The sequence below is a fragment of the Galleria mellonella genome, unplaced genomic scaffold (genome assembly GCF_026898425.1).
Source record: "Galleria mellonella isolate WM207_F2 unplaced genomic scaffold, CSIRO_AGI_GalMel_v1 utg116, whole genome shotgun sequence".
NCBI lineage: Eukaryota > Metazoa > Arthropoda > Insecta > Lepidoptera > Pyralidae > Galleria > Galleria mellonella.
In genome coordinates, this window is record NW_026441978.1 from 1,829,649 (window position 1) to 1,856,296 (window position 26,648).

At 33.2% G+C, this 26,648-nt stretch overlaps 1 protein-coding gene across 1 annotated transcript in view; it reads left to right on the forward strand.

The window, feature by feature from the left end:
- The window catches only part of LOC113522296 (uncharacterized), a 38,077-nt gene extending 16,421 nt beyond the window's left edge, over window positions 1-21,656 (forward strand). Inside the window, exons 2-6 of the mRNA XM_052894549.1 lie at window positions 9,782-9,954; window positions 11,150-11,336; window positions 13,224-13,363; window positions 14,257-14,476; window positions 16,141-21,656. Coding sequence (XP_052750509.1) covers window positions 9,782-9,954; window positions 11,150-11,336; window positions 13,224-13,363; window positions 14,257-14,476; window positions 16,141-16,232 — 812 coding nt within the window. The 3' untranslated portion in view covers window positions 16,233-21,656. The remainder of the gene's footprint in view (window positions 1-9,781; window positions 9,955-11,149; window positions 11,337-13,223; window positions 13,364-14,256; window positions 14,477-16,140) is intronic.
- Window positions 21,657-26,648: the final 4,992 nt, after the last annotated feature.

The window sequence follows — 26,648 nt, forward strand, 5'->3', positions numbered from 1 at the left end:
TATATTGTAAGGATTGAGCTCTTTACCGTATAGTTCTCTCTGCCTACACTGCAAGGGATTCAGCGTGAAGATAGATAATTTTCCAGGTTAATGTATGTAATGATATTATGAACAACTAAATTTAAAATAACTCTGACTCAATCAATTACAAATCTGGTATCGTGCATTGTTTAATATTGGATTGCCAGGAATGGAATAACAATATAGGATTCAACGGTAATATGCCCATGAGGCAAATGGGATTAAAAAGAGGAATTGAAATGAAAAGATAAAAAACATGCCATATATTTTTTTGTTCTAAATATCGGAGTTAGGCTTTGGTAATGGTTTAACATGGATGCTGCTGCCCATCTCTCGTCCATTAAGTTTCCTTATAAAGGAAGGCTTTCTATTATATGTATCATAAAAAATCGATTGAACTTTTATGTATATATATAACTAGCGGCCCGTCCCGGCGTCGCACAGGTGGACATTTTTACGTTTTAAAAAGTGGCCATTAAGGCTGCACACGCGACGCAAGCTTAAAAATGGAGTAACTTCTCCCGTTTTCCCAACTTTTCCCTTCACTGCTCTGCTCCTATTGATCGTAGCGTGATGAAAAGTATACTATAACCTGCCCAGGAGTACGATTCATCATCAGGTGTTATTCCTCTGTACCCTGTAAATTCACTGCCATATCCCACTCTTTAAATCGAAACACAGCCAAGCAAACACAACTGCTTCACGGTTGAAACACGAATGGGACAGAGGTGTCCAAGCAAACGACTTTTGTACAAAGTCTCCCTCTGGTAAATATTTCTTTAATATTGCACATTATACAAGATACTTTTATATCATAATACGTTAATAGCTGTAAGTAACAAACTATAGTTAGTACAGCCATACAACTGCGCACAGTTCAGCGGAACTAAGCAAGTTCTAAAGCCCGCTGTTGTTCTTAGAAGATTGCCACAGCTTTGCACTATCGAACTTCTGGCCCGTGTTTTGCATAATACGTGTATTAATATTCCGAGTAAATATACGTGTATGTTAACTGTATTGACTGTATTTATAGGCAACGAATAATATTATTATCCTGTTAATATAAAAAAATGAGAAAGTAAAGTTTGAGGATCGATGTTTGTTACTCTATCACGCAAAAACTACTGAACGGATTTGGATAAAATTTGGTACACGGGTAGTTTATATCCTAATTTAGCACATAGGATATTTTATGTACTGATTTACGTGGATAGAGTCGCAGGATACAGCTAGTGAGTTTCGCGACTTTCTCCGTGTGATTCAGTATATATATGTATGTATGTATATTGAGTGGCGACACAACACCAGCGGCATTGCAGGTGTGCTGCCGGCCTTTTAAAAAGGAATATACTCTTTTCTTGAAGATTATGTTGTCATATCGGTTCGGAAATACCGCTGCTGGAAGTTGATTCCAAAGAATGGTTGTGCGTAGAAGAAAGTGCCATGAAAAACGTACGGTGGAAGACCGCCACTCGTCCAGATGATTGGGGTGAAACTTACGGGAAATGTTAGAATTCAAGCATTCTAACATTTCCCTTAAGTTCTCTTTTATTATTATACGGTATAATTAGGCGGTATTATTTTCTTTTACAAAAATTCAATTAGAATCTCTCTAAATGACTTTGCAAGCTGTTGAATAAATGCAAGCAACACTTGGATATTCACTTCGATATGGAACTGGATTTCTATAGGAAAGCACTGCAGTTAATTGAATAGCAAACATTTATGTAAAGCAATCATTGATTAAATTTAAATACTATGCCTATGTTAAATACGTCCAGAGTAAGTATATTATTGTTTATTTGTTAATTAGCATGCTGTGTTTCCCTTAAAATGACTGTACACTATGTTGTTTTTATACAACTTAGAATGGCAAACAGGCTGACGGCCCACCTGATGGAAAGTGGTAACCGTCACCTATAGACATGAGCAGTACCATGGACATAACAGAGTATACTGTTTCGCTCATGATACCCCCCATGCGTTGTCATTCCTGAGGACTCAGGTGTTATTCCTCTGTACCCAGTAAATGTATAAATACATAGTAATCTTAATATTAAATCTAATCAGTGTAACAATTGCTGGGAGACCAAATAATATAAAATACAATGGCCGTGAAAGCAGTACGAAAATCCGTTGAGTTTAGTAAAAAGGAACAACGAAACAAACAGACGCGGAAAGCGATTTTTTTACAGATGATATATTTTTTGTCGGCATAATTGATGGATTATGATTTATAATGATCACCTTTTTTTTGTTCATCATAGGAACGGTACATAAAATAAATAAATTGATAAAATAAAAAGAATTTTGTTTTAACTGATTAATAAATATATTAATACTGCATCGTTTATTTTCAATCGAATAAAAGTTGTATTTTTTTTATTTTTTCCTTCATAATTCCGTCAGTTAGAAACCGATTCGGAAAATTCGCTTTTTTATCTGAAAGTATATACTTCCAGATTGATTTTATAGACATTTATCAAAATCGGTTCAGTGGTTTAGTTTTGAAATAAAAATAACTGATTTTGCTAAAGCCACCAGAGGAATAACATCTGAGTCCTCAATGCATGGGGGGTATCGTGCTCGAAACAGTATACTCTGTTATGTCCATGGTACTGCTCATGTCTTTAGGCGACGGTTACCACTTTCCATCAGGTGGGCCGTCAGCTTGTTTGCCATTCTAAGTTGTATAAAAAAAAGAAATCGATTTTTTATGAAACACGATCTTAAATTATTCATGATGATTTGATAAAACATAAAATAATATGTATTAATAGTGCAATAGAAATAAATAAACGTTAATAGCCTTTTACATGATTTTTTTAAATGATAAGTTAAAACTCATTATTTATATGTGCAATGTATTTTGTGATATTGCAATAAATATTGGATGGTTATAGAAAAAAATAAATTTAAAATTTTAAATGAAATAATATAAAACAAAATAATGAAAAAAATACAGTTCCAAATTGTTAAAATCTAAATTTATTTGAATAAAAATATTTTTTCTTATAATATATTTCGGTTACAAGAATAAAGTAAATAGACAAAATTCAAAAAATAATGTATTGTTCACATGATCTGTAATTATAATACACTAATGTACGAGTCTAATTAGAATGCCAAGATCATTAACGAGCCAAAATTCATTTCGCAGCAATATAATTAATTAATCTTACCTTTTATAATTTCCATTATAATTATATTTTGCTGCGATAGCTGTATCTAACCCATTGAAAACATAATTAATGTCATAGTACACGGGCATCGTTGAATTTTAGGTGGAAATAGCCAACAATATGTGACGATATGCACGCGCGTCGCTCTTTTGCGAAATTAGCATTAATTTTCCCAAACATAATGACATGTATGCACGTATTTTGAGCTTAAATTAATAATAATAATAATCTTTATGCAGACGATTTACAGCTTTATGCTCAAGTTGATCCAAATAACATCTCAGAAGCTGTAGATAAACTAAATACTAATCTGGAAAGTGGGTTTTTTTTTTTTTTAGAATGGCAAACAAGCTGACGGTCCACCTGATGGAAAGTGGTAACCGTCGCCGAAACCGAAACACAGCCATGCGAACACAACTGCTTTACGGTTGAAACACGAATGGGATAGAGGTGTCCAAGCAAACGACTTTTGTGCAAAGGTTATTTCTGGTTATTTCGCGCTGGTCCTATCGTTTTGGCATTTCAGTTAATCCGTTTAATTTTTTTTTACAACATAGGGAGCAAACGAGCATGTAGCTCACCTAATGGTAAATGACTACCGCCACCCATGTTCACCCACAACACCAACGGCATTGCAGGTGTACTGCCGGGCTTTTAAAAAGGAATATGCTTTTTTCTTGAAGGTTATGTTGTCGTATCGGTTCGGAAATACCGCTGCTGGAAGTTGATTCCAAAGAGTGGTTGTGCGTGAAAGAAAGTGTCTTGAAATTTGCTTAAATGCCAGGCTATTATTATTGGCAACTCAGAACTATTACCTAGAATAAACATGCTCCATTTGTTTTTGCGTTTTGAAAACAGCATCATTCCATTCTGTCCCAAAGTCAAAGACCTGGATCTGTTATTCGATCCAACACATAAATGGCATTTCCAAGTGGCTGAAATGTGTCGTAGAATTACAAGCATTTTAAGTTCTCTTTATGGTTTTATTTATATTTTCTCTCTTCTTCCACTACATTACTCATTATTCTATCCCTAATACTTCCGCATTTTGACTATACCGACGTGTCTTACTAACCTCTCACAAGAACAGTTAAATAAGCTTGATCGCTTGCAACGTTTGCACAACTTAACAACTGCATTCGTTTCATCTTCGGACTGTGTAACTATGACCACATTTCCAATTTCCGCTCTTGTACAGAGTTTTATTGTGCAATAAAGATTAAATAAATAAATACAACACAAATGACTTTGATTAAATCTAAATTGTTTTCTATTAATTTATTTGTTACTTTAAATGTAATTCGTCTATAATAATATTACAAAGTGAAAAAATTATGGCATTTATAATATTAATAGGATTTATTTTCTTCTCTAATATTGTAAGTAAGAAACTTTGATACGTTTTTTTACTTTTTGACGCCTTAACGACAGCAATCCGTCGCCATGAACTTTAGCGTGCATATAAATATTTATCACGGAAAATGATATAGGGTATGTAATTTTTATTTCTGTCAAATAACATGTTCTAGTTACCCGGACAAAGTCGCGTTTTATTTATTTACCAGGTTTTACTTGTGTGGTCCAGGCATAGAATAAGTCAGTCCTTTCTTTCCCGTGGATGTCGTAAGAGGCAATTAAGGGAGGGCAGCAGCGCCCGGCTTAAAACATCATAAAAGCCTAACTGCTAAGATTGGCAACTATTGGCAAAACTCTCCCTTATTGGGTAGACCTATGTTCAACAGTAGACAGTTAATAATTGATATAATAATAAGGAAGCCATAACTTCGTCCGCGTGATCGGGATATGTTTACTAACTGGCATAAAGTTAATTTTAAACTTTCGCGTTATATCCAAATGTCAGCAATAAAGAAGCAGTTATGTAGATACTATTTCCTTGTAAAGAGAGAGGGAGACTTTGAACAAAAGTCGATTGTTTGGGTACCTCTGTCCCATTCGTGTTTCTACCGTGAAGCAGTTGTGTTTGCATAGCTGTGTTTCGGTTTGAAGGGTGGGATATGGCGTGAATTTACAGGGTACAGAGGAATAACACCTGAGTTCTCAGGAATGGCAACGCATGGGGAGTATCATGGACGAAACAGTATACTCTGTTATGTCCATGGTACTGCTCATGTCTATAGGCGACGGTTACTACTTTCCATCAGGTGGGCCGTCAGCTTGTTTGCCATTCTAAGTTGTATAAAAAAAAGGCTTTCACATCGCCTCTGCTATTGCAGGTGTTTTTAGGCTACGGTAACCACTTACCATCAGGTGGGCCGTATACTTGTTTGCCACCTCAGTGGTATAAAAAAATATATGTACGTTTGTTTTAAAAATAGTAATTAATTTATTTTGATTTTTACACTCGATTTAGTGCAAAAATAATATTATTTTAAAAAATCTGACCTCAATTGTAGCATATCAGTTATTTTAATTTAAAAACTAAGGTACTGAACAGTTTTTGATAAAATTTCTATGAAACCGATCTATAAATCCCTTGAGACGAAAAAAGAATTTGAAAATCAGTGTATAACTGACAACATTATGAGATAACAAATATAAAAGAAGTCTTCTTAAAGTATTTTTGAAGTCGTTTGAAAATCTATTTATAATTACTGCAAATATCACTTAAAACACAAAACAAAAATTACATCCAAATTGAGAATTACCTCGTTTTTGAACGATACAGTTATTTGGGCATGTGTATGTTGGTTTGCCCTTGCCGATTGGGTAGTTCCAAGTTTATTTTACTAAGTTTGGAGTAATAACGATTTTGTCTTTGATTTGGATATAATTTTAATATATAAGCCACTAAATATATAAATTTACAATATTTTTATATATATGAAAAAAAAGGTGATGGTATATAATATAAGTAAAGTATAACGAATAACGTGAACGTAGTTGCTGATTAGTAGGTCGTCGCAATTTGCTTCACACTTCACGATGCTCGCAGCAACCATATATTATACAGGAACAACAGTACTAAGGTAAAGTTACAGGTTATAAAACTTAAAGAAACTTTTTATTATCCGAGTAAAAAAACTATTTGCCAAGTAACCGTGCCAACTTTTATGCAGTTTGTTATCAAAATTCATTTTAGTAGCTTCCCATTGACATATCTTATCCTAAATGTGAACGCTTGGAGAAATGAATGACCGAACGGATATATAATAAGGAACATAATAATATCAAGTACTTTATTTTAACCGGAGGGAGACTTTGTACAAAAGCCGTTTGCTTGTGCACCTCTGTCCCATTTTTATTTCTACAGTGAATCTGTTGTGTTCGCATAGCTGTGTCTCGGTTTGAAGGGTGGGATATGGCATGAATTTACAAGGTACAGAGGAATAACAACTAAGTCATGGGCGTATCATAGGCGAAACAGTATAATCTGTTATGTCCATGGTACTGCTCATGTCTACAGGCAACGGTTACCACTTTCCGTCAGGTGAGCCGTCGGCTTGTTTGCCATTCTAAGTTGTATAAAAAAATATCACAGAAATATTCTTTATATGAAATTAGAAATAGAAACATAAAAGTCTATTTTTTTTAACGCGCTACCTACTTATTTATTCTTTAATTATTTCTACCCAAAGATTATCTGGAAGAGATTGCTTAGCAATAATCCTGTAATATTGGTGCAATAAAATGTTATATACCTAAATAAATAAGTCTGTAATAAAAGTAACAAATCAATACATTTAATCAATTAACCGATTTTATTGGTTCTATTTACTATTGGACCATCAGCAGTATTATATTCGGATTAATTATGCATTTGTTTACATTTTTACTAAATCGTATACACAATCGAGACAACAATAGTATTTTCGTGTAAACAGTGCACAGTTTCGTACGGTGTTCTAATTAAAAAGTTTCAGTCACTGTACTAATTTTAAAATTGTTTCGTATTTCACAATCGAATGTTGTGTAAACATCGATCGCGGGGAACTAGTTAAAATCGGTGGCCTGGGACCGAATAGTTTATTTGGCTTAACAATGTTTTTGCAATCCTGTTGATCATATACATTCATCAATTTTATATAAAAAATATATTTTTATGTGACTTTGTATACTGATCAGCCTACCTGATGAAAATGGTAATGGTGATAAGCTCAGATAATGGGTTATCGTAATGATTTATGGTACCACCTTCTCATGCGTTTCTTTGAATTGATGGTAATGGAATGGTTTTTTTTTTTATTTTTTGTTGCGTGAAAATGGTATGGTAACCCCGCCTGCGCTCACGGGATACGCTGGCGGAGCACCAGTGAAAGGTGATAGGTGAGAATGAAAACAGGCCAGTTAGCCCATCATGATGAATTTATTATGAATTAACCATGATAGTTTCCAGGGAGAACAGCGATGAAGTCGACCTGGTTGGGTATATTGCTAGCAATGCTAGCAATGGGATTCTCAGTCTTCATTACTAACAATCCCTTTCACTCCTATAATGGAATGGTTACGCCACCTGCGCTAACGGTATACACTGGCAGGGCTGGTGCGAGGTTGGTGTGAGGGGTGATAGGTGAGAATAAAAAGGCAGACTAGTTGAATCATGATTAAAACACCAGGAATTCAGCACGATGGATTTCAGGGGGACCACGTGGAGGTCGATTTTATGGGGCATATTGCTAGCAATGGGACTGTTAGTCTGCATTACTAACAATCCCTTCACCCCCCCCCCCCCTCCTCATGTGTTAGGTAGGCGTCCATAGAGAACACTACTCCTCATGTGTTACAATTTGTATAGACTAGAGTACCATACCTTCGTAGGTAGTAAATTCACTCACTCTGCGATTTAATAATCTAACGGACTATTCCTGTGGACTAGGGTATCATAAGTTCATAGTTAGTGTTATGCCTCCATGTCTTGTAATTTATAGCCATGTACATCAGAATTTATTAACTGTTAAATCAGCTGTCAACGATTAAATTTGTGGTTAAGATTAGTTTCAAATTTTAACTTGAAACTAATCTTAACAGTTAATTTTAACTTAAGACTATAATTTTTGGTTCGAGTTACATTAAAAAAATTGTCGTTAAATTTACCTTAAACTTAAATATATTACATTTACAGATTTATAACAGACTTAGTAGAGAAAAAATAAATACTAGTTACTTACCCATAATTGTTTTTAAGAATATTAATTATTTATTATCAAGTTTACATTACTATATTTGTATATTTTGTAATTATAGTACATTACTGCAGCGGCCAGCAACTGAGGCATTGATGGACGAACGTGCATACGTGGGTCCATCAATGCCTAGTTGTGGTCAAAGCTTGTATAGTACTTTTCTCAAACAATGCGCGGAAATCAAAACACAATTTTACTTTTTAAGTTGAATGGTGAATAACGAACAATAATAATTTTTCACGCGCCATAATATTCCTTTGTTTTTTTTTTTTCAATAAACAGCTTTCTATTTGCAAGCCAGTTCGAAATTTAAATAAAACCTTTTACTAGTTACCTCCTTGGTAGCCATGTTTCGAAGTAAAAGGTCACCCCATTTTTAAATTACAGGACAGATATGAGTTTACATAGTAATTTATCTGGCCGCAAAATACCATTATTTACTTTATTTATAGCAGAGTAGGACTTTGTACAAAAGTCGACTGCTTGGGTACCTCTGTCTCACTCGTGTTTCAACCGTGAAACAGTTGTGTTTGCATGGCTGTGTTTCGGTTTGAAGGGTGGGATATAGCGTGAATTTACTGGGTACAGAGGAATAACACCTGAGTCCTCGGGAATGGCAACGCATGGGGGGTATCATGGGTGAAACAGTATACTCTGTTATGTCCATGGCACTGCTCATGTCTATAGCGACTATAGGTGGGCCGTCAGCTTGTTTGCCATTCTAAGTTGTATAAAAAAAATTCAAATCAATACATTAATGAGATAAATATTACATAACACAGCCTCAAATTTGTACTCCTATTGAAGTACTATGCATAACATTCATTTCCGTGTGGTCCCGGCATAGAATAGGCCACCCATTCCTATTCCGTGGGTGTCGCAATTAAATGGTGGAGAGGTAGGGGAGATGGGCAGCAGCAGCATGGATTCCTCTTAAAACATATCCGAAGCCTAACTTCGGATTCCAATCCGCCTGTCAAGCGTGGTAACTACTAGCAAAATTCCACTTATGGAAAAGGCTTATGTTCAGCAGTGGACACTGGGATAGTTAAACAAATTATTCTTTTTTTTTTATTCTTTATTGACCACATGACAAAAAAAATGTCTGGTACAAAAGGCGGACTTAATACTATATATAGCATTCTCTCCCAGACAACCTTTGGCTAAACAGAAATTTTATTATGCGGTGAAAAAAATTACAACACATACAATAGAAATTTTATAAATATACATACATGAATACATTAAACAAATATTACATAAATATACATACATACAAATATAAATATACATATATAAATATACCTACATACTTATACCAGTATAATATATACTCATATTCCTATACCAGTATCTAATATAAAATAACGCCAAAAGACTAAACCTTTATTTTTTTTTTCAAATCAAAGTTCATTGGAGATATGTTTTTTTCAACAGTGATAGCTACAGCGCACAACATCACCTTCTTGGAGGTGCCCCGGTATGGTGACCCGTACCGGGACGCGAACCTCAACTGCCATTATATCAACGAGAAGGACGACCCCGACTTACATTCAGTCAAGTGGTACAGGGGAAACCATGAGATATTCCGGTACACTCCCGGGCAACAGGTGGGGTTTATTTATAAGTACATTGCTGATATTACTCACAACTCAGGTTACATGTTTCTTTCTATAACTAATAACGCAATTTTTAAAATATTTCTAGTCTAGTATTATTTAATTCCTTAAAATTGTTTACTTTATTTCATACTGTATAATTATGTTGAATCAAATGCTGTGAATACCTTTAGTTTACCAGAGGGAGACTTTGTACAAAAGTCGATTGCTTGGGTACCTCTGTCCCATTCGTGTTTCAACCGTGAAGCAGTTGTGTTTGCATGGCTGTGTTTCGGTTTGAAGGGTGGGATATGGCGTGAATTTACTGGGTACAGAGGAATAACACCTGAGTCCTCAGGAGTGGCAACGCATGGGGGGTATCATGGGCGAAACAGTATACTCTGTTATGTCCATGGTACTGCTTATGTCTATAAGTGACAGTTAACACTTTCCATCAGGTGGGCCGTCAGCTTGTTTGCCATTCTAAGTAGTATAAAAAAAAAAACCTTTTATAGGCATGTGTATTAATATTGTATTGTATTTAATGTTTGTTATATGTGTTATAAGGCAATATGTTGTTGGTATTTCTTTAAATAAATAAGTATACATATAATAAATAAGGGAACTTAATAATAGAGGGATGGGCAGCAGCGTCCCTTTTAAATCATCACTAAAAGCTGCCATAACATAACTGCGGCTGCCAACCTGTCTGCGATTACTGGCTAAACTCCCCTTCTAAAGGAGATTTTTGTTTAGCAGTGGACTGTTAATGGCTGATATGATGATGATGATGATACATATAATTGTAACTAGATGATAAATGACATAGGAAATATTTAACAAAAAAATAAATATACAAATAAATGATTACCTACTATACTATCAAAATCAATGCGTAAAATGTTGCAAGTAAAAAATAGTTTACTAATACAATAATAAATATAAAAAAAGAAATACTAATATTATAAAGGGAAAAGATTTGATTGTTTACCTTATTAGGGTTTATAGGCGTGAGTATAAATATTTTTTTATTTTATTTACGTAAATAACTGATCAAATTCTTTCACGTGTTAACGAATTAAGGTGTAAATCATTATTTTTATATATATGCATATATATATATATATATATATATATATATATATATATATATATATATGTATATGTATAACTCATCGCTGATGTTTAATGAAGCACTTGTCCACAGCCTCCAACTAGAACCTTCAATAGCACAGCTGGTGGAGTCACCAGAGGGTCTTGCAATCAGCACAGCTGCGCCATCAGCGTGGTGCTACCAAAGGCAATCAACACTAGAATATCCTTCACCTGCGAAGTATCCACGGAGGGGCCCAGATTTGCAGTCGTCAAGCAGACGAAGAATTTGACTGTTGCGGGTGAGTTGCAAATATTCAAATAGTTCAAATTGTTAATGACTTCTTCCATATCTCATATGAGCGGAATATATTGATCGCATCAAAAACATGAAATGTATAAAGATTGCCAAGTCTCGCAAAGAAGTTCCACCATTACATTAATTTAAGATTATGTTCTGTAAAAATCGACTTCAATTTAGCCACCGCTAAATTACATATTTTTATTATAAAAATCTAGTTATTTTAACTACTGAACCGATATTGATAAAATGTCTGTAGAACCAATCTGAAAGTAATGCCTTTCAAAGAAAAAAAAATCGGAATCGGTCTAGGCGTCTTTGATTAATCGGAGAATATACATACATATAAAATAAAAAAAAAATCCGACGAACCCCCTCCTTTTTTGAAGTTGTTTAATCAATTATTTTAGTCAGTGTCTATGGAAATACTTATTCAACAATTTTGTTATAAATTGTTATGTAATCAATTACCTATCAACATTTATACTGACAATAAATTTCAGTGACGACAAACCACTAGAAAGTTTAAGTATCGCTTCTCTTCTATCTTCAAGCTGAGTCCCTTACAGAGTAGGTAGAGAGAATATGTGTACCAGAATGACTTACATCCTTAAATACGCTAATATCTTTGTTTTAGTCATCTATTATGCTTCCAACCGCTTGATTAACTAACAAACATAATAAATAAATATTAGTAGAAAGATACTGAAGTCAAGTTATATTCGATAGACGACTACGTTCAATAAACAATTTTCTTTTTTAATATTCATAAACAACTTTTTAATATAGGAGTTTTTCATTGTATGTGTAAATAATTTTGTATACACAATATTATACAGTACCTTAAGATTTCATATTGTATATAAAAATCTTATATATATTTTTTTTTATATAACTTATAATGGCAAACAAGCTGATAGAAAGTGGTAACCCTCGCCTATAGACATGAGCAGTACCATGGACATAACAGAGTATACTGTTTCGCCCACGATACACCCCATTCGTTGCCATTCCTGAGGACTCAGATGTTATTCCTCTGTATCCAGTAAATTCACGCCATATCCCACCCTTCGAACCGAAACACAGCCATGCAAACACAACTGCTTCACGGTTGAAACAATCTATTCATCCATTGCTGAATAAAAAGGTTTCCCTAAATTCTTCTTATAACGCGGATTTAAATCATTTACGTCCATCAACACATTGCAACCCTTAACGTTGTTATTCTACTATCAATGTGTTTATCTTTAATCAGCCAGTTACCTTAAACTACATTTGTCTCCACGAGATCGACACTCGAATGCTTTTCTTCCTCAAGAACTATAGATTTCTCAATCGATGCTTTTTTTTATACCACTGAGATGGAAAACAAGCATACGGCCCACCTGATGGTAAGCGGTTACCGTAGCCTATAATACCAGAGGTATTACGCGCGCGTTGCCGACCCTGAAGAAACCTGTTTACCCCCCTTTTGATGCTGCAAATGTATTGCCATTTCATCTTGCTAAACCTTACATTCCTCTATAAATGTCTTATAGGCATGTTTAAGGGAGACTGGGAGGGTCGTGCCGACCCCAGAACTATCTGGTATCCATCCCAACATGTGAATAAAGCTCAAGCAATTACCGGTAAAATAGACTTTCCCATCCGCTCATTTACTAACATAGGTTAAGTAGATCTATAACTAACAAAATGGACCTTATGTTGTCTAAATAAATAAATAATAATTATTATTAAGACTATGTGCTAAAACATGTAACTAAGACATTGGCTAGGCTTTCCCTGGAAAATAATTCATTACGCCAAATCAACGTACATACCATTACTATCTCTCTCGCTTTCTCAATGTTTCAATCTTTTTGCTAAAATGCTCTCATTTTTCATACAGTTGTATTGAAGGAAGATCCGATTATAACTGGCATGCCTGGCAGCGTCCAGTTTGGAGAAGAGGTGCCTCTTAACTGCACCACGTCTCCTGCAATGCCACCAGCTAACATCGTGTGGTATGTTGACGGAAAAGCTGAAAGGGTGAGTTATTTATTAACATTATTTATTAGCGTGAATGTACTGGGTACAGAGGAATAACACCTGAGTCCTCAGGAATGGCAACGCATGGGGGGTATCATGGGCGAAACAGTATACTCTGTTATGTCCATGGTACTGCTCGTGTCTATAAGCGACGGTTACCACTTTCCATCAGGTGGGCCGTCGGCTTGTTTGCCATTCTAAGATGTATAAAAAAAAACATTACAGGGCTTTATAATTTTGATCATAAGCTAATTGTAGAGTCATTTGTATCTAAATTGAAAGATGCTAGTACTGATGAGACAGAACTTCTAATGAAAGATTCCTCAAGGCCACTTCAATGAATGGCGGTCCATTACAGTATATTTTGTGCGACATTTCTTTGAATATTTTTATTTATAACTTATTGTACCTAAAAAGAAGTTTATAATCTAATTTACAGTAATGGACTGGCATTCGTTGAGGTGATGTTGAGAAGTTATTTTAGAGATCTATCTATTTATGTATCATTTTAAATTTGTCTATTTAAACAATTAGAATGTAAAAGTTCTGATTGCAGCCACCTGTTATTTTTATTGTTAATAGCAAACAAGCTAACGACCTACTTAATGGTTAATAGTAAACTTCTAAACATAAACAGCACCATTGGCATCATAGACTGATTTTCATGATACTATACATGCGTTGCTATTCCTGGGAACGTTGTGCTTTCGTATCCTGTGATTTCACTCCCAAACTGAAACAAATGTTGCATGCAAGTATCGCTGTTGTATAGCAAAAACACGAGTGGAACAGAGATACTCAAACAGATGACTTTTGTACGAAGTTCCTTACCAATTAATTTGTATTTCAAGAAGATAATTCGATTAATGAAATAAACCTATAAATTCCAACAGAGGGAGCCTTGGATGGTGAATCACACCCAAGTCTCACACCCAGACGAATTTGGGCTACGTACAAGTTGGAGATCCCTCAGGGTTAGAGTTAACACTCCGAGAGGATACATGGCTGTGCGATGCGAAGCTACCCAGCCAATATGGCCGCCGTTTGTAAGATCCACAAACGCGACTCTCGTGGTCGCGAGATCACCACATTTATCCATGTTTACGGCTTCTGGTAAGTTAACTTAGAGAATAAAAAGAACATTTAGAAATTTAATAGCTCCTATCTGTATCATATATTCAAGTTATGGAATTCTCTGGCGAGTTATTTTGTCTAAATATATTTTGGAATCCTTTAAAAGAGCCATAAAAAAGTGTTTTTGTAAGCCAACATGGTTGAGGCCACAGCTTAGATGCAATCTTGAGTTGTTTCTGCAAGCGACATAGATAGATTTTCATCATTCACCATTAGGTATCTGAAAACTATATGTTGAGCCAGTATGGGGGAAAAAATATCTACGGCGGTTGATCTACAATTGTCTTTTCGAATGTATGCAAAGCTGCCTATAAGGTGTACTTGCAACTTTGTGCACATAACTAAGAAATATTAAGAGACCAAAGTATAAAGAATATTGATAGTAGAGATGTCCTCTATTCCACACTATATGTGTAACAAATTTAATGTCATTTACTTGATCTCTTAAAATGGCAAAAAACACTCACCTTATTAGTAAGAATAACTTTGAACCAACTTTGTGACAATGATCAAGAAACTAGTACTAGTAGTTACAATAGCGGATACAATATACGAACTTATTGTCACTTTTTGTTTTCTTTAACCTCTGTTTTTATTAGATCCTAATATACATAGATTATTTAGAATAATATTTATACTTAAATATTAAAATACTGATATAACCATGATAAATTTTCAATGGAGCTAATTAAGGAAACGAAGGTTCGCTAATTAACATCCTTAATTAAATTTAGTTCGGTTGCTCCAAGTTATGCTTAGCAAAGTGAAGAGTATTAGAAAATAAACATCAAATTATTTAGAACCGATAGTCAAGAAGTATTAAATTTAATATCTTAAACCGCTCACGTAATGAACAGTTTATCATTGATCATTTCAGTTCAATTGATCAAGTTTCAATTAACACATTCTTATCAATTGGTCTTTTTTTTATATTTTATTTGTTTAATTTTATTTTAGGAGCATTCATACCTGAATATAATAGTATTGCAATTATTCGTTAATTGAAAACAAAAAGTAATTGTGCAATTTTCAATATTTCCAAATTGTTTATTTAAAAACTGCTTCGATCGATCACAGAATAAGTTGCAGTAAAATCAACCCCAGAAAATGATACAGCTATTTTATATTTCGTTGTTGAAGTTTTTAAATATTTTGTTCTCATCAAAATGTACATTTTCAATAATAATTTATTATCATAAAAATCTAATTCCATAACAATATATTTCAATTAGAACTTTATCAAAATTCACTTAGCTTCTTAAGTTTCAGTTAGTAATTTATTTATACTATTATAGTGGTAAAAAGCATACTGCCCGTCTGATGGTAAACGGGATTACTGAAGCCTATGGATGCCTGTAACACGAGGAACATCATGTCTTAAAATACCTTTATATGCCCTTTTTGAAGAATCCCATGCTGCAGTCCATAGAGAAAGCCTCGAATGGAAAATTATTTTACAAACTGAATGTTTGCGGGAGAAAGCTCTTCTAAAACCACACTGTACGTAATTATATTGGTTCTAATGTGTGAGGATGGATTCTCTACCAATGGCGACTAGTACGATAGTAAAAAGTAGTTGTAGGCATCATATTGAAAATTTCTCAGAACATAATCAGTGGATTTTAAAACATTTCTCTTTCCAGGCATCAACCCGGCTGTTTCCCAAGTGTCGGTCCTCGTGATGACCGTCACACTACATATATTTTCTAAATACAGTGCCTTGAGTGAGATATAATGCAAGTAAGTCACTAAATGTGGGTAGTGGATAGGTAGTTACCAATTTGTCATCGTTTGTGGTCGCACGCCATGAAATACGACGAACGAAATTCACAGTTTAGATTTATTGCTCTCGATATCGAAAATCGTAAATTAGGCAACAACAGTCCGACCTATTTCTGTTGTATAGTTCATTGTGTTGTGATTTCTTTGTGAAACTTAATTATATTGATTGTATTTATTATTGTTACATTAGCCGTAAACTGACTACTGCTAACACAGGCCTTCCCCATAAGGGGAGGTTTGCCAGTAGTTGCCACGCTTGGCAGACGGGCTGGCAACCGTAGTTAGGCTTTTACTGATATTGAGAGACGCTGCTGTTTATCCCTCTACCATTAAGTTCTCTTAGTTGCTTCTTACGAAACCCACGGTTTCCCGTGGGTATCGGAAGGAGTGGCCGATTCTATGCTGAGGTTACATGGTAAACTTATTCATCAGAAACCTTAGTCATCAGAAATAATAACCCATACCTGTACAGAGAACCTTAGTTGTCAGGACTAATAACCTATGAGGTATTAAAGGCGTCTCAGTGTGTTCTCTGATATTCATGGCGCTGATCACGTCTATAGACAAAAGTTACTAGTTTTCATCAGGTGGGGCTTAATTAACTATTGGAAGTTTCATTACGAAGTCACAAAACAAATATAAAAGCCCATAAAAATAAATTAATGTGTCTAATATAAACAGTATCGTAGTAAAATGGAGTTAATGACTCTCCCAAAGTTAAATTATTTTAATCCTGCATACAGCTGCTCTAGACAAATGGCGAAGAAATCTGTCGATACGTTTTTATTATTTGCGTATATACGTTTTTATTACGTTGATAAGAAAGCGCAAAAAGCCAGGTGATGCTGTCTCATTCTGGCTAGTGTACGCAGCGACAACGTGTCTATCGTTGTAGTCTATTTCAATAGAACTTAATACAAACGTAGATTAATTAATAACCATAATCCAGTCTACTGATGCCCAATAATAGTATGAATAAAAAAAGATCATCGATTGAATGTTTCGATTTATTAGTAATTATGTATATTTAGAGAAAGGAAGAAATGATCTATTCTATGCCATGTGGTTCCGGCATAGAGTGGACCATCCTTTTATTTCCAGTGAGTGTCGAAATAGGCGAATAAAGGAACTTAATGTTCACAGCATTTCTCTTTAAACATCACTAAAGACTAATTGCGGTTGCCAACCTTTCCGCCAAGCGGGGCAATTACTGGCAAAACTCTCCTTGGGACTGGGGAAAGCCTATATTCAACAGTCGACAGTTAACGACTCACATAATAACAATAATATTTACAGAGTGTTTCTATGGTAGTTTCAATACAATTTGCATTAAGTTCTATTGAAACAGTTTCGTACGCCACTTGTCTGTAGAGGAATACACTTATTGTATCATTCCTCTCGCCGAGCAACATTTGTATTCCCCTCAGATAGTTCAGTATTGCAGCGCGATATTATCTCTTTTTACGTAAATCAGATTATTTCTTCGCGTTTTTCGAGAGAAATAAAAAAAGAGATTTGTTGAGTTATTGTATTACCCGACGCGAACCGCGGACCAATTTCTTTAAGCTCGATGTTCAAAACGGATACCGTAATGATCGCGTGTCGACTACAAATTATATTTAGCAAGGGACACACCACGTACATGGAGTATGAAGTTTGTAAGAAATAGAAAAAAAAGAAAATAAATTTCTTACGTTCTATTGGACCTATATAGTATTTCTATAGCCTATTTCAATAGAAGTTCAATAGAAGAACAAAAATGTAAACAAAATTATAATTGACTCAAACATAAAAAAAATTCCACATGATTTGATTCCTCCCTTTTAATGTCGAATGATCAGACGGGGTGAAAACCTGCACCCATACGTCGTAGACATACCATTTATACGCACGAAGTACTTTACATCTACCTTCATCATGTATATGGCCAAGGAGTGGATCTCTCTCCCTGCTTCTGTTTTTCCATCTAAATATAATCTGTACCAATATAAAGCAAATGTGAATAGGCTGTTTATGAGCCTGCGAGCCCTATCTTAGACCATAACATCGCTTTTCATCACGTGAGATTGTGATCAATTGCGTACCCGTGTCAATAGTAAAAAAAAAATTAATCGTAGTATATCCTATGCTACTGTGTTAGGTTGTCTGGAAGAGATCTCTTTTAGAGATAAGTTCGCCTTTGCTAACATTATTATTAACTTATTGTTGTTACTGTATGTTTTAGTGCATTATGAATAATATATTAATTATAAAGAATATATTAATTTCTATTGAAATAGGCTGTTACTTACAGGTAAATCTGTGTAAAATATAATGTAAACTCTAAGTATTAAGAATAAAAATTACAATTTTATTAAAAAAAAACAAGTATATTACATAAAATTCAAGAAGAATATACACGTAATTATGTGTGGGAGTAAATTTATTTATTATAATACTATACACAATACAGTAGACACGATTGCGTATAACACATGCCAAAAATAGTTTCATCAGCGCTAAAATAAAAGAAAATAAAAAACAGTACTGATTGCTTGGTGGACTTAATACCTAACAGCGTCTTATAATAATAATTACTTTTATCATGATAAATAACATAATTATAACCAACTACGATATACAATAATAAAAACTTAAACCTACTTAGTACTTTATACTGTTTGCAGTTCTTTGGAACATGTAAATTTACATTTAAAAATTCGTATTTCCATTTCAATACTATGAAATAGAACTATTTCTACATATTCTATAAATTACCAGATAAGTATTATTATGTTAAAACAAAATTAAAACAAAAAAATAAATTCAAACGTAATTAACAATTTCCTAATTGACGTTCATTTATAATCATTAATAATGATAATCATAATGAATCATAACCATTATTAATGATTATTAATCATTATCTTATAATCATACAGTGATTATGACTGTTAATAAAATATAATAATTCTTGTTTCTAATCTACAATTTCCAAATAAATATTATGGAAAACGCACTTAAGATAAGTAAGTGCTTCTTATTTTTCCTTTCTTCCTAATATTCTCGTTAGACCTGATCCTTTCCACAATTAATTACGAAATAAATGTAGAAAGCTTTCTTGTAGACAGTTATTATTATGTCCATAATGAAAATAGTATTCGCTGGGAAAGAATTATATTAGGCTGTTACTTGTAATATCATTATAGATAAAATCTTGGCATTAATACTGTGCCCTCTATAAGTTATTACTTTGTACAAAGGTCGTTTGCTTAACCACTTCTGTCCCATTCGTGTTTCAACCGTGAAGCAGTTGTGTTTGCATGGCTGTGTTTCGGTTTGAAGGGCGGGATATGGCAGTAAGTTTACAGAGTACAGAGGAGTAATACCCGAGTCCTCAGGAACGCATGGGGGGTATCATGGGCGAAACAGTACACTCCGTTATGTCCATGGTACTGCTCATGTCTATAGGCGACGGTTACCACTTTCTATCAGGTGGACCATCCACTTGTTTGCCATTCTAAGTTGCAGTCTCTTAGATCGACAAATTAGTTGTTAAATTTCTGATCTTTACATTAAAATAATGCACACAAATATTTTTTTTTATTTTACTCAGTTATAATCTGAGAATGTGAGGTATTTTTAAAAATCATTGATCACTTTCACATAGATGACATCTATATTTGTGTTGCGTGATGTGTTCCTTTTTCGATTGGTCATATTTTTTTTTAAGGGTGACAATGGAATGGTTATCCCGTCCGCGCTATCGGTATACGCTGGCGGGGTACCAGTGAAGGATGATAGGTTACGATGAAAGCAGGTCAGTTAGCCCAATGTGACGAATTCCACTAGAATTAACCACGATAGTGTCGTGAACCGCGTGGAGGTCGATCTGATAGGGTATATTGCTAGCAATCAGTTAGACCCCATTACTAACAATCTCTTTCCCTCCGATAGGTCATATTTGAGTCATAGATAAGAGATGAGATTAGCTTGAGAGAACTTATGTCCCTTATTATACATACATTACACCACTTATACTGTAGTAATATTTATTTACTTTATTTATCTTACAGAAAATATTATAAAATAAAAGACCTGTACAATTATTATGTACATTTACATTCACATGTTTTGCTCTTTTAAGGGCAAAGCAATAAACTGAGTTGTGACCATTTTGTGTTACTATGGTACAAGCATGAAGGAAGGGAAAGAAAGGAGATTGTTAGTTTATATATTTTGTTTTATTTTTTGTTTTTTTTTTATTTTCATTCTTTTATCTCTTTTACTGTGTATTATGTGTATGTTTTTTTTTATTGTAATTTGTGTGCTGTAAGTAATGTAAATAAATTATCTATCTATCTATCTATTTAATGTGCCTATATAAATTGAATATCAATATGGAATTATGACTTGAGAGTCTACAACTCTGAAAGATGTTGAAAACCAAAGTATACCTCGCATATAACTCCCAGTAGTAAAGAAACGATATTTTATTTCGAGCATAAAAGGAATACATCTAGGATATGAGTATAAAATACCTTTCCTGGCGTGCGAACCACTAGCATTGCTGTATCGGATGTCCATATATTTATTTTATACAGAAATGAAAACAAAGTGTAAAATGTACTTTGTCTAGGTGCTTGGGGATTCTAGCCTGTTCGTGTTGAGAATTGGATGCATTTTGAAGTATTACGAATTGTATATATTATTATAAATATATGATATATTATGTATCACTTTGTAAAAAGAAATCGAATGGAAAATTGCTCAAAAATAATTTTATCATTTTTCTATTTTAATATTTATAAGTAGAATTAATTTATATATTTAATTAATTAATAGGGGTTTTTAATTTAACAATAGCAAGATACAGCAATGTACCGATGACTGTAAGGATGTCTAAAGTACCTATAAAAATATGATTAAATCAATTATTCTATAAATAATAGCAAGCACTGAATTTCGATGTTTTATGTCACGAAAATTTGTAATTATATTTACATATGTTGGGGGGGCTGAGGCTAAAATAAAGATAGCTAAGGGCCTTATTAATAAATATATTAAAAAAATCAGAAATACAATTATTTATTCTTTTAATTTTTTAGAAAATATATTTCACATAATTGAATGTATAATTTTTCTCTTTAACACATTAATTTATAAAACGAAAAAAACTAATGTATAATTATATTAAATTTAGTTTATGTAATGTATTGTAATGTAATGTATTCAGTATAATAAATAAATGTTTAATTTATTTATTATACTGTATAGACACACTTTTATTTAATTTATGAATACCTACACTGAATTAAAAAAAAAAGAAAACTGAGTATAAAATTCTTTTAAAATAAAAAGTATTAAAAGTTTCTGATTTATAATAATTTATTAATAAGGCTATCGATTTAAAAACATTGTATTATAATTCTAAAAAGGTAATAATAATATTGTTGTTATAATTACGTGTTGTATAAGATATTGTATATTTGTTATATAATTGTTTTATTGTTTAATTTTGTGCAACGAATTTAACAATTACTCGTATTATTTATTACAATCGTGCTATAGCTTTTTATATTTTTAATGATATTTTTAACAAATTAATTCTTATTGGTAATTATAAACCATTTATCATCATCGTTAAATATAAAAATCTATAACAGATTATTTATTTTATTTTACAATAAATTCCATTTTTGTAATGTTAATATTGTGTTGTTAATTAATTTTAATAAATACAATTTTTCATTGCGCTAGACTGTAAATTTTTTATAGCGAAATGGCTCATCAAATATTATAAATATGGTCCATGCATGTAAATATAATGATGTATTTATTATGTCTATACATTTGGTAATAATTTATTATTACCAAATGTATGTAAATGTTTTATATAAATTACTAATAAAGTATCATTGATAAATCATTACAACCCGTCACCATTCCGCACCTGAGCACCGATCTCTTCAGGTACAAAATGAGTTTATTGATTACATATTATTGATACAGAGGTATAACACTTTAGTCCTCAGTAATGGTAACCCATGAAGGGAATCATAGATGACACATTATACTGTGTTATGTCCAGGGTACATCAGGCGGGACGTCAGCTTGATTGCCATTCTAAGCAACAATAAATAAAATTGTGGCCAAATGGTTTGGTGCGGGGTTTTGTTTTAATTTCTTTTTCTTGGGCAGATATATCATAATTTGTTCCTTTAGTTGCCTTTTATGATATCCTGGGAATGATAAGAAGCGGCGACACATTTCACTGATGAAAAAAAAAAAATGAAACCAGTCAAAATAAAATATAATATTTGCGTAATTTCAAAATGATAATACATATATGTATTTTATGTTAAATTACAAAAGATATAAAATGAATGAAGGAAAAAATGTTTTCTTATAATGTATAATATTTTGTGTATATATATGAATTATTTACTTAAATAAATATTTGAATATTATTTACATTGATACCTCATTACTTTATAGTTCAAATAATATTTGAATAATTTTAATAAAATATTTAGCGATTGAAATATTATCCTAAATATTTATTTACAAATAACAAAAAAAGTAATTAAAAATTTTAAAAATTGTAATATTTTGATATTATGATTCATTATTATTATATATGCATGGACTAATACTTTTACTTCACTAATATCGTGCCACATTTTTCTCTTAATATATTTAATCGTGTGTAAATTGTAAATATAACGCGAAATAGGTAGTCGAAATGTCTAAAATATAGAAATGAGAGTATATTGATTGGATCCATTCTATGTTATGATATTTAGTAATAAGGAGACGGTATTCTTTGTACATTTCGCTTGAATTCACATAATCGTTTTCCTTCATTGGAAAGATGGGTCAATATATTGACATTGAGTCGTAAATGCCTACAATAATCATAAAGTAGAAACTTGGCTACGAGATCTGGACAGAATGGAGGGAAAATATATAAAACGATCACTTGTGATATAATCTGCGTTCCCATCCTTTTCTCTCGCACTAAAAATGGTAATGAGCGACAGAGAAAATGTGATGTTTTAGCGTTGCTTTATATACACCATTATCCTAGTTTCATATGTAAATAGCAGATTTTACGCGGTAAATATCTACAAGATTTACAATTCTATTACAGAAAGAATATAATCTTTTCTTATTTGTATGTAAATAGCAAATTGCTTACGTCACAATTATTTCATACAAATTCTCATACATCGAGAGAACTCATACATTTAATAAGCAAATATTATGATTTTGAATTTACGAAATTTATTGAAGGAAATTATTTTCATTTCGATTCTTGATATATTATCATCATATCTTGTGTAATAGTGAGCAAATTTTTGCCACGCAGTTTATTTTTACGATTTCTTGTACAAAATTTTGAAATACATATGTAAACGTGAGTTGTGTACGTTATTCAGAATTTTATAAAAAAAAAACACCCAATAATAATAAACGAAACAAATGTGGTCGACAGTTTTTGTCAACAAAAGCCTTTGAGTACCTCATTTGAGATTACAGTCGTGAGTATATTTATTTTTAATTTTATTTCTGTAAATAACTGACTTAATTATTTCACATACTAACGAATGAAGTAAATCATCAATCATTAACTTTTTAACGATCGATGATATGAATCATCAATCATTAAAAAATAATTACCTACACGACTTACACGATCGATAAAGAATCGTTTGTCTCCTTATTACTAATATTATTTAAATATATTAATATATGTTAATCCTATTTAATTTGTTCGATTAGTAAAAGTCCACCCTGTAAAAAAAAAATGGTCAATTTCGAGCACTATCAAAATGTTCTGTGATACATGTGTTTATTAGTTTATATTGCATTATATAAATTATATGTAATATACGATATTGTCATTGGATGTTTCGTTCTTAATGGCGATAATAAACGTATTTAATGATTAATGTGTCTTATTTATTTATTTCATAAAAAAGCCAAATTCATTATCGTCATCGTTATCGTTATCATCATCATCCTGTCCTTATCCTAATTATTTGGAATCGACGTAATATTAATATTACACAAGGTTTTGGTTTTACGACCGGCCATCTGTCTAATGTCAACCCTTTTTGGGAACCAAAACAGACATACCAGACTACGGAGACTTTGTACAAAAGTCGTTTGCTTGGGTATCTCTGTTCCATTCGTGTTTCAACCGTAAAGCAGTTGTGTTTGCACGGCTGTGTTTCGGTTTGAAGGGTGGGATATGGCGTGAATTTACAGGGTACAGAGGAATAACACCTGAGTCCTCAGGAATGGCAACGCATGGGGGGTATCATGGGCGAAATAGTATACTCTGTTATGTCCATGGTACTGCTCATGTCTATAGGCGACGGTCACCACTTTCCATCAGGTGGGCCGTCAGCTTGTTTGACATTCTAAGTTGTATAAAAAAAAAAACTTCATATGGGATGAAAATAGTATTTTAATTCCGCCAGCGCTATCGGTATATGCTAACGGCGTACCAGTGAGGGAAGATAGATAAGGATGAAGTCGAGTCAGGTGGCCTATTGAAACTTTAATGCACAGTGAAATTCTATGTACATTTGGTGGACTTAACACCGGACGGTGTTCTCTATCGCCTATTCTATTCTACCATGGCCTCTCGCTATTGACAAGGAGTTCACCGACATACCTTAGAGCCTAGATGGTCGCGTACGGCGCGGTTTCAGAAATGTTTCCTTGCGAATGCTTAAGCTATGGAATGAGGTCCCTGTCTAGGTTTTTCCAAGAGACTGTAGCATGAGTTTCTTCAAAAAAGGAGTAATGCCTTTGGCATTGAAGGTGTTTATAGGCTACGGTAACCGCTTACTATCAGCTGTATATTTACCTAATGGTAAGCGGTTACCGTAGACGAATACATTAATAGGTAAGATGACGACGGAGACTGTAGTATTATGAGAATTATTTTAGTATCAGAAATTGCATTTTTTATTGTGCCTCCGATCAAACTATTGATAACTACTCCTCCCTATCCAAAGGTTGCATGGAAGAGATCGCTTTCAGCGATAAGGCCGCCTATTGTTTTCTCAGTATGAATATTTCTTGGCATTGTTTGTATCTCTTCATAGTAAGTTTACTACTGTAATCTTTTGGAGGAAACAATAAAAACTGTCTTTCTATATATTTACATTGGCATAAGATTAATGTAGATTCCTTATTCTTTGGAGTTTTCAACGTTGACTCAAAAAATACACACATTTTTCTTATAACCTGATATCTATATTAAATGTGAATGTACAGAAGAATTTAAAGAAAGAAATAATACGAGTCTAATACGAAAGTAAATCCAATCGATTGAAAACTAATTATCAAGTTCAAAGTTGACAGCATGATTCTGTAATAAAGTTACAAAAAATTGAGAGAACATTCTTCTTTTAGAAGACTATTAAAAAAGTTACAAAAAAAAATAATAATGAGAGAACATTCTTCTTTTAAAAAAACATTAAAAAGTTTAACTCAACCTCGAATCATATTGCGCTGAATCCGAAATATGAGGTTTTCTTCTGTGAACCTTACGTACGAACCGCCATAGTTATAAAATACTACAATGAGAATGCGAAGCTCCCTAAATTCGGAAGCATTCACCTCGTAAATACGCTCCGATAACTCTTTGCCAGGGAGCGGGAAAAACAAACGTACTTACATTATAAATATTATATGAGCAATCATTTTATATGCCCATGTATTTTTCAATGTTTATCAACTCTTCCGCCTCAATTATCTACGCTTGATTGAAGTGTTTTTTTTTTATTACTTTTTATTGATTTTTTTTAAATGAATGATAATGGAATGGTAACCCCGCCTGCGCTAACAGTACCACTGGCGGGGCACCAATGAGGGGTGAGAATGAAAAGGCAGGTCAGTTAGCCCATCGTGATGAATAGATATAGAATCCAACACGATGGTTTCTAGAGGGAACCACGTGGAGGTCGACCTGACAGGGTATATTGCTAGCAATGGGTCTGCATTACTAACAATCTCTTCCCCCACTTTTTACTGATTGAAAATGGAACGGTAACTCCGTTTATGTTATTGGTATATGCTGGCGATGTACTAGGAGTACATGATATGTGAGGATGTTAGGTCAAGTTAATCAACTAGCATTAGAAATCGCCTGCTCTCTTACTTGTCAAATATAGCGTATCAAATACACTATAACTAAAGTACTCAGACGGATTAAGATGTTTTTTTAATAGATGGCAATGTAATAGTTACCCTGTCCACGCTAACGGGATGCGCTGACAGAGCACTAGTGAGAGATAATAGCTGAGGATGAAGCTGGTCAGTTAGACCATCGTGACAAATTCAACAATACATCAATCACGACGGTTTCCAG